The sequence below is a fragment of the Pongo abelii genome, chromosome 6, assembly GCF_028885655.2.
Source record: "Pongo abelii isolate AG06213 chromosome 6, NHGRI_mPonAbe1-v2.0_pri, whole genome shotgun sequence".
NCBI lineage: Eukaryota > Metazoa > Chordata > Mammalia > Primates > Hominidae > Pongo > Pongo abelii.
The window spans coordinates 128,683,904-128,704,572 of record NC_071991.2 but is presented as its reverse complement, the minus strand read 5'-3'; the positions used below and the strand labels follow the sequence as shown (position 1 = coordinate 128,704,572).

At 35.4% G+C, this 20,669-nt stretch overlaps 1 protein-coding gene across 3 annotated transcripts in view; it reads right to left on the bottom strand.

Moving 5' to 3' along the window:
* The window catches only part of MKLN1 (muskelin 1), a 382,321-nt gene that overhangs the window by 105,509 nt on the left and 256,143 nt on the right, over positions 1 to 20,669 (bottom strand). For all 3 annotated transcript variants that reach the window (XM_024249293.3, NM_001132120.1, XM_054558895.2), the window contains 1 exon segment: positions 10,490 to 10,559. In XM_024249293.3, coding sequence (XP_024105061.1) covers positions 10,490 to 10,559 — 70 coding nt within the window.

Genomic DNA, 20,669 nt, shown 5'->3' with positions numbered 1-20,669 from the left:
CTCTTAAGTAACTTTTAAAACATTGGTGTCTCTCAATGGCATTTTTCCCCCCTTTAAATTTTTTGCTGAAGAAACTGGGTTGTTTGTCCTTAAGACTTTCCCACAGTCTGGATTTTGCTGACTATACCCCCCACCCCAATGTTTATTTTCTGTAAATTAGTAATGTAATCTTCTCTAGTTTTCTTATGCAGGGAATAACAACCAGAAAACCTATTTGTTTAATCCACTGTAACAGAACCTTCTGTTAGTTGAAGCTAAAAGCATTTCTACTGATTCACTGACCCCAGCAGACCAAAGCTTTAACCACTACTTTATAAAGACTGTTTACATTTACATACCATTTACACTTTAAGTAGCTATTAAAACTTCTTTATTACATTGCCATAGGAAAATTGAAATTGATATTCTCTAGTCATTAACCTTTTTTTATCCCTATCAAATTAATAAGTGTAGTAATGTGTCTTTTGGTAATTCAAAGTTTCTTTAAGAATACAATTGCATACTGAACAGACGATATAGGTAGATATTCACACTCTTTATCTTTGCACATTCAATAGATAATATAGGTTGATATTCACATCTATCTTTTTTATTAACTCACACTCCCTCCACCCCTGTATCCCCCTTCCTCTCACTCTTCAGTCATCCTTTTAAGTCTTAGACATCACCTTTCCCTGACAATTCATTTAGCTAGGTATAGCACTGTAACTATAACAGTAAAAATGGGCCTTTATACAGATTGTTGTACACTATCCATTATCCCATATACTAAACCCCTAAAACCAATGGAAAGCATCTGTTTGTACATATATAGTAGTATTAATAACCAAATATCAACAGAATTTTTGTTATTAAAAATAAAATAAAAATCCAGAGTAATCTAAAGTAAAACATAATGGTCTGAGTGAAGAACACTGTAGGTAAATTGTTTTTTTTTTTTTTTTGAGATGGAGTCTCACTCTGTCACCCAGGCTGGAGTGCAGTGGTGCGATCTTGGCTCACTGCAAGCTCTGCCTCCCAGGTTCACGCCATTCTCCTGCCTCAGCCTCCTGAGTAGCTGGGACTACGGGCGTCCTCCACCACACCCGGCTAATTTTTTGTATTTTTAGTAGAGACGGGGTTTCACCGTGTTAGCCAGGATGGTCTCGATCTCCTGACCTTGTGAACCTCCCGCCTCAGCCTCCCAAAGTGCTGGGATTACAGGCATGCGCCACCACACCCGGCCCATTGTAGGTAAATTTTTAAATGTATGAATCACATTTTAACTTTATTGATAAGTTTTTCAACTTCCATTTTTTCCAACTCTTCCTTTTTTCTTAAGACAGTGTCTCACTGTGTTGCCAAGGCTGGAGCGCAGTGTTGAGATAGGGTGTATTAGTTTCCTTGGGTTTCCATAACAAATTATAACAAATCAATGGCTTTAAAACAACAGAAATTTACTTTCTCATAGTTCTGGAGGCCTGAAGTCTTAAATTACAGTGTCAGCAGTACCATGCTCCCTTCAAAGGATCTCAGAAAAGGAACCTTCTTTGCCTCTTCCAGTATCTGGTGGCTCTTGATTTTTTTTCTGGCTTGTGACAGCGTAACTCCTATCTCTGCCACCCATCTTCACATGGCTTTCTTCCCTGTATCTGTGTCTAGGAAGGACACTTGTCATTGGATTTATAGCCTACACTAATCAAAGATGCTCTCACCTCGAGATCCCTACCTTAATTACATTTACTAACACTTTATTCCAAATAAGGTCACATTCTGAGATGTCACATATCTTGGTAGGGGTGGGGGTTGGGGGAGAGACCATTCAATCTACTACACAGAGCCAGCAAGGCAAAAAAAAAAAAAAAAAAGTAATGAATGCTTATGAAAATTAGTTCTAGGTACTGCTGTTAAAATGCCAGTGTGGTCGCAGCCTAGTAGGCAGGGCAAAAAATGGTATGTGTTGAAAATGAAGAGGAGGCAGTCACCAGATCATGCAGTTCGTGCAATTACATGAAGTTTGAATTATAAATGCAATGGGATCTATTAAGCACAATAAAAAGCTATGATCTGATTAACATTACACACACATATGCACACAATGTGCATTACAGAGAGCGGATTAAAAGAACTGGCACACCAGTTAGGATGCTGTCACAATAAACTCAGGAAAGAGGTGAGATGAAGGAGACTTGGACTAAAATAGTGTGGAGATGGACAACAGTAGACAGTTTTGACACACATTTTGGAGAAACAATTGATGGGATTTGGTGACAGATTGGATGCAGGGGAAAAAGAGGGAGGCATTAAGGATGACGACATAGTTTCTGACCTGAATAACAGGGTAAGTGGTGATATCATTTACTGTGATGGAAAGAACTGGCAAAGAGACAGGAAGTACAAAAATGAGACTAGAAAAGTCCAGATTTTATATCTATATATATCTGAGGTTATGTAATAAATCACTCCAGTGTCTTAAAACAACAGTGGTTCATGATTTCTCATGATTCTGTGGGTTTGCTAGACAGCTTTTCCATTGGTAGCTCCTGGATTCATTCATGTAGTTGTATTAAGCTGATGGAGTGGCTAGGGGACTGGGCTTAATTGGAGTGGGGAATGGGAAGGCTGGGGTTAACTGGGATTGGGCTTTCAACCTCAAAGAAGCTAGATAGGCTTTCCTCAAGCACATTTATCTCTAAGTTTCTATAGGCCTTGCTTAGAAGTTGCAATATCACTTCCTTAGACTTTTCTGTTGGTCAAAGAAAATCACAAGACCAACCAAGACTCATGAGGTAGAAGAGACTGCACCTTCTGCTGGAAGGAGCTGTAATTTGTGACCATATTAAGAAATTTGGACTCTGTTCTAGGACAAGTAGAGAAACATAAAAAGGTTTTAAGGTGTGGAACAATAGCAACAAAATTCAATATCCATTTAGGATTAGAAATTCTCAGAAAACTTTAAACAGGAGGAAATTTTCTCAAACACACACAGGACATATATAAAATATTCATAGCTGGCCGGGTGTGGTGGCTCATGCCTGTAATCCCAGCACTTTGGGAGGCCAAGGCGGGTGGATCACGAGGTCAGGAGATCGAGACCATCCTGGCTAACACGGTGAAACCTTGTCTCTACTAAAAATACAAAAAATTAGCCGGGCGTGGTGGTGGGCGCCTGTAGTCCCAGCTACTTGGGAGGCTGAGACAGGAGAATGGCATGAACCTATAGGGCGGAGCCTGCAGTGAGCCGAGATCGCACCACTGCACTCCAGCCTGGGAGGCACAGTAAGACTCCGTCTCTAAAATAAAATAAAATATCCATAGCTAAGCATCATGCTTAATGATGATTCCCTCTAATATTGGAACAGAAGGAAGGCTGGGGCAGTGAGTGGGGAGAACAGGAAGGGGAAACCACAGATGCAAAGAAAATATTTGCAAATCATATAAAAATCTGATAAAGAACTTAAATACAAAACATACAGAGAACTCTCAAAACTCAACAATAAGAAAACAACAAATTTCAAAACGACAAAACTTTTGAACAGACACTTCACCAGAAAACAGTCAAGAAAGCAACAAGCATACAAAAAATGGTAACATCATTAATCATTTTAAAAATGCAAATTAAAACCACAAAGACTTGTATATTAATTTTGTTTTTTTTTTGGAGACAGAGTCTCGCCTTGTCTGTCGCCCTGGCTGGAGTGCAGTGGCAAGATTCTGGCCCACTGCAACCTCCGCCTCCCAGGTTCAAGTGATTCTTGTGCCTCAGCCTCCCAAATAGCTGAGATTACAGGCATGAGCCACCATGCCTGGCTAATTTTTTGTAATTTTATGGATATGGGGTTTCGCCATGGTGGCCAGATTGGTCTCAAACTCCTGGCCTCAAGTGATCTGCCTGCCTCGACCTCCCAAAGTGCTGGGATTACAGGCACGAGCCACCATACCCAGCCACTTCTGTATTAATTTTTAGCACATCTTTATAATAGCCAAACATTGGAAAACGATTCAATGTTCATCAACAAGTATATGGATAAACAAACTGTGAGATATTCATACAATAGAAATCAAGTAGGTAACAAGATCCTACTATTATTACCTGAATAACGACACTTGCACTTGACAGTATGTTTGTGAGTACATACAGATGTATGCATGTACATGTTTAAATTAATATTTGATGCAATGAACCCATATAAAGATATGAATGGGCACAAACCTGATTGTTAGCATTGGTTACTAGAGAGAAGGAGATGAGAGGACAAAAAAAAGAAAACAATTATTTTCTTTTAAAAAGTTATTCCCATTTAAAAAACCAACATGTATGGTGTTCCACTTACATAAATTATGTTACTGTGTGAGTGTATGCATAGAGTTAAGCTGAATCATCTTCAAAATGACGGCAGTGGTGGTGGTGGTGGTGGTGGTGATGAGGTCAGGATGATGGAATTCAGCTGATTTCTAATTTCTTTTAAATTTCTTATGCTTTTATCTCCTTTTTGATTCTCACTTTTAGTATTTGTAATTTGTATAAACAAAAACATTAAAGTCATTTTCACAGTGATGGGGGCAACATTTTGAGACCTTAATGAGAAAACATTGCTGTTAATTCTGGATCATCTGTGGTGGTAGAGTAAATGTAGCATGAATGAAAATCCCATAAATGCTTTAAAGATAAAATGTCACCCTTCCCTGTCATCATATATGTGGTTACAGTAGTTACTGATACTGTCATGGAAAACATGTCTTTCAAGATGACTAGTGAAAACTCTCTAGGGTTGGTTAAAATGTACAGGCAGTTACAAATGTCTTTTTAATTGACATAATAAGGGTTAGATCATAACTCCTTTACTGCAATTATAAGCTTCTTCCAAAGTAGTTTCAGTAAATGATATGCCTTATGGAGAAAATACATGTGTTAGATAAACTTCATTATGATATGAGTTATAGTACTGTTGGCTGTGAATTCAATGTTAATGAATCAAAAATACTTATATTAAGGTTTCTTTCAACAGAAACATACTTAAGACAAGATTATACATTGATTAGCTGATGGAAATATTGTAACCGAAGACTCACAGGAACCTAACCCTGTATTTTTCTAGGAGCATTGGTTCAGTATTTGCTAAATCACTGATCATGACTACTTTATAGGTCATAACTACTGTGAATAACCAGAATCACTGTATATGAAACCAAAATACTTGCCATAGTTTAAGGGCAGCAAAGTAGCTACTACATGTATCCTAATCCTTGCAATTACCGTATGATTATGGGAAGAATTCAAAAACACATCAACATTCAGTGAAATAAGGTTTCTCCTTATTCAAAACTAAATAAAACTAATTTATATAGCATGTGTATCCTCAAGTGATTTGAAACAAGCAGGTCACGTAACAGCTTATTAGAATAAACTAAAAAGTGAATAACTTTTTGCATCTGCAATATTATATTACTGGCAACAATTATTTTCTTAGCAATACCTGCCTATAATAATACTGCTACTTTACATAAAGTATACTAAATTTCAGAAAATGCTTTTGCATACATTCTTATTTTATTCTCATAAATGCAATTTGCATTTTGGGTATTGCATTTTTCATTTTTTGTTGGTCCTTTTTAATACAGTTTTCAGTTCTTTGCCAAAATTTTCAATATTAATTTTCATCTCCTTTTTTCCTTTCACATAGCAAGGGCACTTATTTTAAGACTTGTATCTGAAACTCCTATTATCTGTAAATCCTTCTATTTTGATAGACACCAAATATGAAAAACTAAAAGTAACTAGATGCCTAGGGTATCAGCTTCCTAAAAAAGTATATCTTCTACTGTAGGTCTATTGCTAGGGATACTACCAATTCCTGATTATTTTAATCCAGTCTCAAGTACCGAGATGATATGAAACTGGACTTCACTCCCTGTGAGGGCCAGACTATTTCTGGTTCATGCTCACTCTTCAGACATAGCTTCAGGGTCTTAACCCAGAGCAAGAGGAGTCTACCACCCTACCACACCCCAGGTTCTAGCTTCTAATCTATATCTCCCTGGCTCCAGGGGTTTGTCAAAGGTGCTATTTCAGCTTCTTAATCTCTTAGAACTTCTTTAGGATACTCAGTAGAAAAGTGGCCCCAAAGTAGTTCTTTTTGGATTCTCATAGTCTTCTGAATCTTGGCTCCATCACTTTTGAAAAAAAATTTTGTGGGCACACAGTAGGTGTATATATTTACAGGGTACATGAGATGTTTTGATACAGGGATGCAATGTGAAATAAGCACATCATGGAGAATGGAGTACCCCTAACGTCAAACATTTATCCTTCGAGTTAGAAACAATCCAACTACATTCCTTATGTTACTAAAAAATATATAGTTATTATTGACTATAGTCAGCCTGTTGTTCTATCAAATAGTAGGTCTCATTCATTCCCATGACTCTTTACTACCTTATTTTCAATATACTACCTTCAAAAATATTTTTTAAAATTTCACTTCTATTTCATCTTTTCTACCTGTGCTTAGTGGAAAATCTTGTCAAAACTGACTTTTATTATTATATTTTTCATTTATAGAAGTTTTATTTTGTTCTTTTTCAAATCTGCCACATCACTTTTTAGTGTCCAATTTATTTTATTTCTTTAAATATAAGTAGTTGACTTAATTCCAGTATCTTTCAGTAATTTTAATTCTAATATCTAAAATTCTGGAAGGGGTTCTGCTATTTGTTCTGCTAGTTCTTAAAGTATCTTACTTTCTGCTATATACTTAGTTATCTTTGAGTGTTTACTGCTCAATTTCCTTTAATAATGATTTGTGGAGAATGCCTGAGGCCTAGAAATAAAGGTAACTATTTTCAGAGAAGATCTGCATTTGCTTCTGCTGAGAACCTTAAATGTACTATTCATCCGCAATCACTTTAAACTAAAACCATACCACAAGGTTTCATAGATAGTCAAGTAATGAGAATCTGACTACCAAATGTGAACAAAAACCAATACATAAGCTATAACCTCTCAGAGATGAGTTTTCTTCTTCATTTTCCCTTCCTCTACTGAGTGTCAATGCAATTCTTTCCACAGTCCCCAGGAGGTGGGGACTTCTTCTGTTTCATTCTTATCCTGAGAATGAATTGCTTTAAGCTTCCAGCTTCCAAAAAAAAAAAAAGTCCCAGCTTTCGTTTGTGCATGTGCGTGCGTGTGTGTGTGTGTGCGCACACGTGCGTGTATTTTTTTTGAGACAGTCTCTCACTCTGTCACCCAGGCTGGAGTGCAGTGGCATGATCTCGACTCACTGCAGCCTTGACCTCCTAGGTTCAAGCAATCCTCCCAACTCAGCCTCCTGAGTATCTGGGACTACAGAGGCACATGCCACCATGCCCGACTAATTTTTGTATTTTTTGTAGAGACAGGGTTTCACCATGTTGCCCAGACTGATCTCAAACTCCTGAGCACAAGTGATCTACCCGTCTTGGCCTCCCAAAGTGCTAGCATTATAGGCATGAGCCACCATGTCTGGCCGTGGATATATCTATTTTTTATTCAGTGCATTTGGGAACTTTCAGATCAAGAGTGGGAAAGAAATATTATAGCTTACAACCACTAGAAGTGCAAGACTCTTTGCTACATATCTATACATGAAAACTATACACATGCTGGCCAGGCATGATGGTTCACGCATGTAAGCCCAGCACTTTGGGTGGCCAAGGTGGGTGGATCACCTGAGGTCAGGAGTTCAAGGTCAGCCTGGCCAACATGGTGAAACCCATTATCTACTAAAAATACAAAAATTAGCTGGGCGTGGTGGTGCATGCCTATAATCCCAGCTACTCGGGAGGCTGAGGCAGGAGAATCACTTGAGCCCAGGAGGTGGAGGCTGCAGTGAGCCAAGATTACGCCACTGCACTCCAGCCTGGATGACAAGAGCAAAACTCGGTCTAAAAAATAAATAAATAAATAAAAAATAAAACTATACCCATTCCATCCAACATGGCAGTTTCTTATACAACTAAGTAAACATTGAAATTGCTTTCAATTTTATTTTTTCTTTTCTGGCAAAAATGTTGTCCCTTGAGACTGGCCACGGAAAACCCCACTTACATTTGAGTAATAACTACAATGAAGAAAACTAGATTGCACGGTATTTATTTTCATGACAAATTAGTCCTTCTTCATTACAAAAACTTCAGATAACTTCAACTATAGGACTTATCATATTGAAATGTTTCAGGGTATCTGATGCAATACCCGTCACTCATCAAGAGGAGACAATATTTAATTCCCTACAGTATTCAAATACCTAAAGTTTGGCACTCCATAGATGCTTACTAAATAACTTTTTAATGAATGAATAAGCAAACAAAAAAGTTAAGAAGAGCATTAAATTCTACTGCCTTCAAAATATAGTCCAATAACAAATAAAGACAATTTCAAAATAATAAGGTTATCATAGTTTCAGTTATGATCACTGAATTTTCTTTTTTTCAGAAAAAAAGATCATTAATAAGAAATAAAAATAATCAAATGAAAAACACTAACATACCAAAACTCGAGCACTAAAATTATTAAGTAAAATGACAAAGTGAATCAAGAAAAGCGTGATTAAAAACACAATGTAAGTCCATTAACATATGCAAAGAGATTTTAATGTAAATAGGAAAAAGCAAATTATAACCACAATGAGTTAAAATCAAAAATCCACTAGACTGGCAAAATATAAAAAACCACCCACAGAAGTGATGAGGAGAACCTGAACCAACAGCAACTTCCATAAACACCCATTAAGAGGATAAATTCTACAACTACTTTGTAAAACAGTCTTCTGTTACCTGATAAAGTTCAATACACATATACCTACCCTATAATTCAACAATTCTACTCCAAGGTATGTATACCTTAAAGAAACTCTTACACATGTGTACCAGGAGACAACATATAAGAATGTTCACAGCAGCTTGGATCATAATAGCAAAGAACTGTAAAAAGCCTAAATGCCTATCAACAGCAAAATGGATAAATACATTTTGGCATATTTATACACAGGAATACTATATGGTAGTGAAAATGAACAAACTACAATTACATATAACAACATTAATAAACATCATGTTAAAAAACAGCAAGTCACAGAAAATTTATAAACGACTGAATCAATTTATATTTTATTTTTATAAAGTCAAAGCCAAAAAAACTAAATCATAAAATATTTATATGCTATATCTATGGAATATTATTTTTAAATGCTTAATAAAACATCAATTACAGTTACTGGGGAGGGGTTAGAGGAAAGATATAAGAGGGGGCTCAAAGGAGGCTTCAAAAGATAGTCACTTTCCATTTCTAAACATGGTTGATGAATAAACAGGTTATTTGTCTTATTCTTTACATTATATATAAAAATTATAAATATATATTCTTTTTTTTTTTTTAGAGACAGAGTCTCACTCTGTCACCAGGCTAGAGTGCAGTTGTGCGATTTTGGCTCACTGCAACCTCTGCCTCCTGGGTTCAAACGATTCTCCTGCCTCAGCCTCCCCAGTCGCTGGGAGTACAGGCGTGTGCCACCACGCCCAGCTAATTTTTGTATTTTTAGTAGAGACAAGGTTTTACCATGTTGGCCAGGATGGTCTCGATCTCTTGACCTTGTGATCTGCCCGTCTCGGCCTCCCAAAGTGCTAGGATTACACACATGAGCCACCGCACCCGGCCATTTTTTTTTTTTTTTTTTTTAACATAGATCAAAGGTTTCTGTGTTGCCCAGGCTAGCCTCGAACGCCTAGCCTAGCCTCCTTATGCACCAGGACAACAGGCCTGAGCCACTGCGGCTCCCAAAAATTATAAATATATATTCTTTAGACATGTCTTTTGCAATAAAACATGTAAACACCAGGGGATCCAAATAGGTAGGCAAAGAGGAAAAAAATATATATATATATATATATTTCCATGAATTATACTACAATTAAAAAATAAAGTATTATTTACCCATTTGTTTTAATTTCTTCAAGGATATGGACATATGTGTGCCTAACACATTATAAATATTAATGCTGAACGCATATAACTGAAAGAATGATTTTAAATTCAGTCAACCCTAGACACTACTTGCCAGGGAAAAGAAATTTAGCACATGGTCCTGATGCCATTTAAATATTATTTTAATATTAAGTATAATAATATTATAATAAAATAAACTATTTAAGTTTATTTTCCCCATAAGGTAGTCATTGAGTCAGAGTTCAATTTACTAACATTTTCTTAAACATTTACAGAATAACTTGAGTGTAACTGTTCTGGTAGACAGAAGTAAAAGTCCATGTTTCATCAAATCTCACACTACATTTGCCTATGAGATAAAAATTCTTCCAAAATTTAATAAACAAGCAAAAATAGAGAAAATAAAAATTTACCTCACAATCTCAAAAAGAGAATAAACTATTAGTAGATTCCAGATAACTAGTATCAATTGAGTGTTTATTTAAATGGTGACTTCTAAACAGCATTAAGGGATACATGTAATCTTACCTGGGGAGGATAGTTGCTCTCTGAAGACCATCTTGAAGATTGGTCGTTTGGTTTGTCCACTAAAATGTTCCTGGAATAAAGAAAGTATTAAAATATTAAGAGAACATGAATAGACAAAAACAGGAATAATCTACCAGATGCTGAAATTATCACAAAGTTATGTAATGTTTGGAACTTGAATAAGAACAGAAAACAAAACAGAGTAAGAAAAGCACAAAAAGCTTCTAGTAGATGTAAGATTTTAAAATAGGACAAAGGTGGTATTTTCAACAACAGAGAAAAATCAAGACTTTTCATAAGGCACTTTTGTTTAAAATAAAAAGTTATATTAATACTTTACACTAAGTGACAAAATGAACCTTAGATATACATATTTAAGAATATAAGGTAAAAATAGCTGGGTGCAGTGGCACACGTCTGTAACCTCAGCTATTTGGAGGAAGACTTGAGGCCCGGAGTTCAAGGCCACAGTGTGCTATGATGGATCATGTCTGTGAATAGCAACTCCAGCCTGGGCAACATAGCAAGACTCTGTCTTTAAAAAAAAAAAAAGACTTCAAGGTAAAAATAAAGCAATAAAATACCTAAAAATAAAATACCATATATACATATTATACGTAGCATGCATTACATTGCATGCAATCATATTGTTACATTATGCATTTACTACATATATCATACATGCATCGTATAGAATATATTTTTTTTTATACATATATAAAGTCCATCTTTGGAATAAGATGCACTTTTAAGCATACCATCAAAAGCAGAACTGCGAGTGGAAAAGGAACTGATATAAGTAATTTAGATTTCACTGGAAACCGTAAGGCTAAAGGCAAGCAGAGCTATACATAAACACAGCTTGATTTGGTAAAGTTGTTTTTCACAAGGAATATGGGTTAATTCCTAGTTACATACATACTGGGGTTGAACAAATAAGTAAATGGCTGGTAAATGTGGGAGCCAGGTTTCTTACTTTTGTAGGGGGATGTTACAGTTAAGCAAGGGGAGGGAGGGAACCCTGTGGTACTGGATTAGAATCAGCAACGTCACTGCAAACTTGTGTTTACCGTAATATAATACAAATAAATAATTATACAGGTGTATGTGCACAAACAGTATTTTCTAACTCTGTCCACTGAGGGGGACTATAAGCAGTGACACACCAGTACCCAAAAACACACCCAGCACCCTGATATTTGTTTCCACATACCATTCTCCAATAAAAGAAAACAGGAGGAGCTGGAGAAATGGCTGATTCCAGAGCCAGGTAAGGGAATACAGAAGATTAACCTAGAGCATCTCACACAAGAAAAAAAGAAGCGTTTTTTTAAAAAGGCAGAGGAAGGGGGCAGTATGGATCATGTCAAAGGGTCACAGAGAATGACAGGCCAATGCTAAAAAAATTTAAGCGGTAAAATACCCATGAGTCCATATTGATACAAATAACCCCAGTCTAACCAGCAGGAAAACATCAGAGGAAGACATTGAAACAAATGAATAGTACTCCTCCAAACTGTCAATATAATAAAAAGAAGGAAAGACTGAGAAACTCACAGACCAGAGGAGAGTAATGAACATGACAACTAAATGTAATGTGGGATCTTGCATCAGAGAAAGAATACTTGTGGGAAAACTAGTGAAATCCAAATAAAATGTGGCATTTAGTTAATAGTAGTGTACCAATGTTGACATCTTAGTTGTGACAAACGTACCATGGTAATGCAGGATGTCAGCAACAAGGGAAAACTGCGTAAACAACATATATAGTAACTATGCCATCTTTGCAACTTTTCTATAAACCTAAAATTATTCTGCAATAAAAATTCTATTTTTAAAAGTTAGATCTATACTGGCAAAGAGAAGGTAATTAATAATTATAGATTTATTTATACCATCACAAAGAGACTTATTATCAAAAATAGATTAATGAATTTTTTTAAAAAGCAGTGTATGGAAAAGAACTGCCTTTACACACATGTTCCACAAAGGCAAAACATAAATACATAAAACAACTAAAAATCAAATTAACAGGCAAACAGCCAACTAGAAAAAATAAAGGCAACATAAAATACATTGGGCTAATTAAAATTTGAATATTTAAAGAGCACTTAAATATAAATACCCCATATGAAAACAGACAAAAAAATCCAAAATCAATATTCAAAAATTGGAGATTAAGATAAACATATATATTGTCCCTATAAAATTAGTCCCACACCCTCAAAAATAACCACATTTTACAATTATAACAGCAGTTGTTGGCCAGGGCTGGTAAAATGTTACTCTTATATTTTGCTGATAGGAATGCAAATTAATGTAACTTTTCAGGAGAAAAATTTAATTGATAGCAAAAATATTTCAAATATGTACATCCTTTAAATAAAAATGATGACAACCATGACAATGACTGTGTTTGAGTCCCAGACACTCTTCTAAATGTTTTCTATGTATAAACCATTATCTTGGAAGTATACAAATTTAAGAAATTGAAACATACTGCAGGAAAAAGGTAAAAGAAAAAAAAGAAAGAAGGGAGGGAAGGGAGAAAAGAAAGAAAAGAAAGAAAAAGATTAATTGCCTAAACATATACACCTAAGTAAGGATTTGAACCCAAGGCAGTCAGTCTACAAAGTCCATGCTCTTAATCACCATATGCTAAAGTCTCAGAATTCTTCCACTTCTTAGAACTTTATCTAAAAAAAGAAAACCTAGGGGATATAACTAATCCACATTCAACAAAGCACACTTTAGAAGAGCAAGCTGTAAATAAACTAACAATGGAGGATTAAATTATAACACGTCTGTACAGAATACCATGTAAATTATTAAGTATTCTACAGCTTGACTTTAATGTCATAGGAAAATGTTCAATACATAGTAAGTGAAGGGGAAAAGTAGTTAACTGTGTATGTAAAGAATCAAGTGTTGCAAAGTAATAACATTCATACACAGGGAGAAAAGACAATGTATACTAAGTTATCAATATAATTCTCAAAGGGAGATTACAAGTGATTTTTTTCTTTGTGCTTTTTTGTGCTTTTTCAAATTTTCTAAAATTAACACAAATTCCTTTCATATCACAAAAAAAGCTTTTTCCCAAAAATGAATTAGAAAACACAGAAGATTGAAGATATGAACTGAGTTTGAAAAGACTACAGGACAATTACAAGCTAAAGAACTAGAATTTTTAAAAATCACACTGATATACATGTTATAAGGCATGAAGGAAAACCTAATACATTATAACTATGATACACTGGAACCACAAAAATCATGAAGTATAATAAATATGGGGAGGGGAATGTTAGACGTCATGGAAGTGAGGTAGTTCCTTCATCTTTCACAGTTCCTAGGAAAGAATAATGTTTCTGAAGTTGATAAAAGGAAAAAAAAATTAATACTATTTAAAGTTTAAAATTAAACAAAGACAGAAATAAAAACATACCACACACTTTCTAAATTATTTGAGACAGAAAATCAAGAAGGCAACAGGGAGAGACCCTGTCTCTAAAAAAGAAATTCGATGGTAACATAATTTGTCAGTTGTAATGAATCAAATAAAGCAAAAACCACAGTAAATATGAGAAGAAATTGATTCCAAAAATAGGAGATTAACAGCTCTCAGCATCTGGAAAATTAACTGTATATATATATGTTATATATGTCAACTATAATGTAAAGTATTGGTAAGTAGTGGTAAAGAATAATGTTACTATGAAGAAAAGTAAAGGAGAAACAGGCCTCAATAACATGAGGAAGAGAGCCATGTCATAACCTGAAAAATGAGCAGATGGACCACTAAATGCAAAATCAAGGGGGCCAAACAGTTACAATATGTTTTGGTCTTGTGAATTTTGACATGCCTATTAGATATGGCAATTGGCTATCTGGGGCTGAAATTCAAGGAAAATACCAGTGCTGAATAAAACATACTCTTCAGAGATGTCAATGTATCAATGCTATTTAAATCCACAACATTAAGTGAGATGACTTAGGGAATGAAATAGAGCTCAGAAGAAAAGCTTAAGGATTGATTATGCTCTGGGAGTCCATCATTTAGGAGGTCCAGAAGAAAAGAATCGAGCAAAAGAAACCGAAGAACGCCAAAGATAAAGAAAATGAAAACCTAGAAAGTGTAAATACTAAGTGAAGAAAGTATTTTAAGAAGAAAGAGAAGAAAAATTTTGCAAAATGCTGCTGAGAAGACAAGGACTGGGTAATACATCTTCACAGGCCTAAATGTTGCCATACACAAGGTACTTAATAAATATCTGATAATGATATGAACAAATAAATAACACAAAAAAGAAAAAAATTAAGGTAGACTCACCAAAGGATACAGTACATTAATCCCACTGATTACCTGTAACTTAAAGCTCATACTAAATTGAAAGGAAAATTAAAAAGAAATAAAATATAGACCAGAAACGGAGTGAGGTTAGCCTAGGGGGTTTGGAAAGATAGAAGCTTGAAGATAATTCCTGCTGATCTCCAGTCCCAGCACTAAGCCAACTAAGTACCTCTCCTGAGCCCATCAGGTTACAGAGGCCAGGCTCAGATCTTTAAGAATCTTACAAAAGCTTGGCCCTAGCAGAAGAACCATAAATTCCTTGAATACTTCTCTCCCTAAGAGTCAGGCATCAACTGCATAAGTATTGCTGTGACAATCTGCTATCTCCCTACCCCACTAAGACCTTCAAGAGAAGTAACCTGCCCTAAAGGTGAGAAGAACTCGCCCTGTCAGTTGAAGCCATCTAATTGCTGAGGGGTGTCTCCTGGTGACCCACAGAAACCTAACACAGGAAGTGGTATACCAAAACCCGTAAGACAAGCATTGCTGACTGCCAACTATTTGAGGTATGCGAAATTTTACCCAAGGAGTATACAATGTAAAAAGTTTGTATGGAAAAATAAACATACAAAAAGGGCTAAGAAAACTTACTAAAAAAAAAAAAAAAAGAATAGTGACAGGAAATCATCTTACTACTTTTAAAACACTTTTTAAAAGTAAGAATTAAAGACTTTAATTTTAAAAAGATTCCTTTTTTTAAAAAAAAAAAAACACTTTAAATCCTCCATAATTAAAAACAGAAAGGACTGGAATAGGAAAAAAACAATAGCTCAGAGAAACACAAACCCAGAAACTGAGTCCAGTGTAGATGGAAATTTAGTATCAGATTAAGGTGATATTTTAATTCAGCAGGAAATGATAATTCATTTATTAAATGATGCACAACTGAATATCCATCAGAAGAAAGTTAACTCCTATCTAATATCATACAAAAGTAATCTCATGGCTGGGCGCCGTGGCTCACGCCTGTAATCCCAACACTTTGGAAGGCCGAAGCGGGCGGATCACCTGAGGTCAGGAGTTTGAGACCAGCCTGGCTAACATGGTGAAACCCCGTTTCTACTAAAAATACAAAAAATTAGCCAGGCATGGTGGCACGCACCTGTAATCCCAGCTACTTGGGAGCCTGAGGCAGGAGAATCGCTTGAACCCGGGAGGCAGAGGTTGCAGTGAGCCGAGATCACACAATCGCACTCCAGCTTGGGCAACAAGACCAAAACTCTGTCTCAACAACAACAACAAAAAGTAATCTCAATTAAAGATTTAAACACATACATATACATAAAAACCCTAGGGGAAAAATGTAGGGGCCAATATGTACAACCTAAAGTGTTAGAGAGATCTTTTTGGCAAGAAACACATAATCTGTAAAACAAAAAGTAACTATTTGATTATATTAAAACTTTCAAATTTTGTGTTATAGAAAGTGCCATGAAGAAAAACAGGAGACGAACAATAGTTTGGACAAAAATCTCTGCAACTCATATGACTAATAAAGAATTCATATCTAGAGTATGCAAAATGTTATTACACTTGATAAGAATAAGATGAACAACAGAACTGAAAATGAGCAGAATGCAAGTCACTGAAGAGTCATTCAAATAGCCAATAAACTATGACCAAAAAAATTTCTCAAAATCCCTGTGTATTGTCTGTGTCACAGAAAAAGAAATTAAAATAGTAAGATATCCCTTTTTACCCATCAAATTGATGAAATTAATCCCTAATTATCAGAAAATTAGGGAGAAAAGATGAACATGTGCATTATCCTAGCCTTTATGGAAAGTAAACTTGTAAAATTTATTAAAATCTAAAATGTACATATTCTTTCACCTAGAACTCTCATTTCAAAATCTATCCCACAGAAACAAAATCACCAGTACGTAAGGACATATGATAGAGATGTTTGATGCCGCATTTTTTTAAGTAGAAAGGAAATGATCAAATAAATTACAGAACATACATAATGGAACTTTATACTATCATTATAAAACACTTGAAGGGATTTCTGTTATGCAAGATACAAAGAAGCATGTATGATTTTATTCTTATTTTAAAAACCTGTTATATATAGATATGTGTGTCTGTGTGTGTGTGTGTGTGTGTGTGTGTGTGATTATACAGACAAGCAGGTATATGATCCAATTTACATCAAATTATATAAAGTAAGTACAAATGGTAGCCCAAAATGAGGCATAAATACCATTAAGAGATTTTACTTATTTTCTTGTATTTGTCATATTATTCATACATAAAATAATATATAAGCATATATTATTTATCAAAACAGTAAAAAGTTATGGTTGAAAATAATAGTTGACATGACAGCAAACTTCCTGCATTTATAGCAAACTGACTTGCAATCTGATATGGTTTGGCTCTGTGTCCCCGCCCAAATCTCATGTTGGATTTTAATTCCAAATGTTGGGGGAGGTACTTGGTAGGAGGTGATTGGATCATGCGGGGGGCGAATTTCCCCCATGCTGTTCTTGTCAAAATGAGTGACTTCTCACAAGACCTGATGTTTTAAAAGTGTGTGGCACTTCCCACCTCATTCTCTCTCTCTCCTGCTGCCATGAGAAGAAGGTGTTTGCTTCCCCTTTGCCTTCTGCCATGACTGTAAGTTTCCTGAGGCCTCCCAGTCATGCTTCCTATCAAGCCTACAGAACTGTGAGTCAATTAAACTTCTTTTCTTCATAAATCACCCAGCCTCAGGTAGTTCTTTACAACAGTGTGAGAATGTACTAACACACCATCAGAAAATCAAATCAGGCTCTACTTTTCCATCATTTTAAAGACATAGAAAAAGACAGCAAAGAAACTAATAAAAGCTCATTGTCTCTTAAAATTTTTAAATAATGGATCTTATTTCAAAACATAAAGTAAGATCTAGACTGTTTTTAATTCTTCCTCCTATGATGTTGCTCCCTTCAACCCATTTCCACTCTCCTGCAAGGCAAAGGAGAATCCAGTTTAGGGTAGTGACTGCTAACATCAGCCCCTCAGCAGTGGTAATAGAGCCTATTGCCATAGTAGTAGTCTATAAAACATATTCATTATTATCCTCTCTTGTATTACTTTCCAAAGACTTATACAATCTACCATCACTAGTGGTATATATAGCCTATCCTCCTCTAATTTTCAGGACTAAGTGAGAGATGTTAACCTCTTATACTACATATGTCAATCATGATATCAATTCAACATCCCTTGTTTTTAAAAACGGAATACCCCATCCACAGCCTCTACTGAAGGAACAATCATAGGCAATATGCTCTGTACATGTGATTTTTACTTATGACTATTTCAATGACTGCTAATCTTGGCTGGCTATCTCCTGTGACAGGAGATGGGATGGGCCAGTATGGAAATAAAATTCTAAGACAAAAAATATATAAGTAAACAGAACTAATGAAACAGAGAACAGAGATACCAGGTAAGAATAATAAAAGAGAAATAACGCAGTCAGTAACATAATAAAAATGAAGCGGATGTAGAACAGAAGGAGGGGTATCTTGAGAGACCACGCACTAGAGGGAATAAGAAAGAATAGAAACTGGCTTTTTAGTTCCACTTGCCAGGAGTCACTGCTCTGGCAACCAAAGCAATTGTGACCACAACACTCTCCTAGATACTCATGACTTCCATTTATACTAACATCTAGAAAAATAGAAAATACATTTTATAAGATACAATTCGGTATCAACTATATGAGTCAAATAATAAAGATTTGCCAACTAGAGTTAAATTAAATATCTGCCATTTAAATACATTTAAAATGCAAATAATAGCTGAGAACTGGTCAAGAAGAACTGAAAATAGAGTTGGGTTGAAGACTAAAATGGCTACCTATTTCCATCAGGTTAGTTTAATATTAAAATGTACATTTTCATTCTTACCAATGCTGGATGAAAACTGAAAGCAATAAAAATGAATAACATTTTAAATTTCTCATACAAAGACTACAAAAGCAAGGCTATGAGTAATTAAATTCTTCTATTAGAACTTTAAAAATTTATAATGAAACACAAATGGGTAACTGAAAAATGGGATACAGTTTTAATTTTTCCCAAGTTATATGTCTTTATTTTTGCATATTTTAAAATCTACTATATCTGTATATACTACCAATTAAATGTCAGTAACAAACGATTACAATTCATCATAAGAAGATAATTTATTTGACATTTTAGATTTCAATTCAAGTCAGCAAATTAAAAACCTTTCTTGATTACATATGCTTAAACCCTAAGCTTGCTTAGCAATACCTTTCAAATTACTACTCTTGTTTTGTTTTGTTTTGAGATGGAGTTTCACTCTGTCGCCCAGGCTGGAGTGCAGTGGTGCGATCTCGGCTCACTGCAACATCCACCTCCCAGGTTCATGCAATTCTCCTGCCTCAGCCTCCAGAGTAGCTGGGATTACAGGTGCCTGCCACCATGCCCGGCTAATTTTTGTATTTTTAGTCGAGACGGGGGTTTCACCATGTTGGCCAGGCTGGTCTCGAACTCCTGACCTCAACTGATCCTGGCCGCCTCGGCCTCCCAAAGTGCTGGGATTACAGGCATGAGCCACCACACCCAGCCCCAAATTACTACTCTTAAGAATACTTAAATATAACAGCAGCAATTGGGCAAAAAATTGAGCATTTAACATTTTTTCTGATAAGGGCTGCTCAGGATGCTTATCAGTAAGCCCCGCCAACTTTAAATTGGAAGTTTTAGATACTTTAAAAGCCACCTCTAATTTTTATATGAAGAAAAGTCAGTCAAGCAGAGTACTTTAAAAAGTACAAAAGGATGTTTTTCCTTTGGTAGTTTAAAAACATCCTTCTAAAGCCTGTGCCTTTTTGTTGAATTATATGATAAAATGGATCTGAAAAAAAGTCAACTTCAACTAGAAATCTTAAGATTTTGGAGCTTGGTCACTAATTGGTTAGATAATCCATTACATAATCTCTCAAGACTTGAATTATTTTATCTGCAGTATAAAGGGAAAGGTTTAATTCTTTAGTCTCAAATTTCTTTCAGCTGTAATCAGGGCAGTTGAACTGCACAATTCTAGGTAACACTACTCATGAAGGCCAAGTTAACATTCTGCATTTCTATGAAGAGTTTTCACATCCTTCATTCAAAGTATCATGTATACTCTTGCTCCTACACAAAAGTCAGTAATAACAATCAATCAAACCATTATAATAGAGCTTCCATTACATGCGAACACTCTGCTGGGGTAATACTGTATCAGAACAGGAATGGTTATCTGTGGCCAAAGGGATCACAAGGTATTTTTTAAACATAAAAAAAAGACACATAAAATTTAAGAGACAGACAAAAAAAGTATACAATAAAGGCCACATACCTACGATCATCTGATCTTCGACAAGGCTGATGAAAACAAGCAATGGGGAAAAGACTCCCCTTTCAATAAATGATGTTGGGGTAACTGGCTAGCCATATGCAAAAGATTGAGGCTGGACCCCCTTCCTCACATCAGATACAAAAATCAACTCAAGATGGATTAAAGACTTAAATGTAAAACCCAAAGCTATAAAAACCCTGGAAGATAACCTAGGCAATACCACCCTGGACATAAGAACAGGCAAAGATTTCAAGACAAATAAAAAACAATTGCCACAAAAACAAAAATTGACAAGTGGGATCTAATTAAACTTAAGAGCTTCTGCACAGCAAAAGAAAACTATCAACAGAGTAAACAGACAACCTACAAAATGGGAGAAAATATTTGAAAACTATGTATCTGACAAAGGTCTAATATACAGCATCTATAAGGAACTTAAAATTACAAGAGAAAACCCAATTAAAA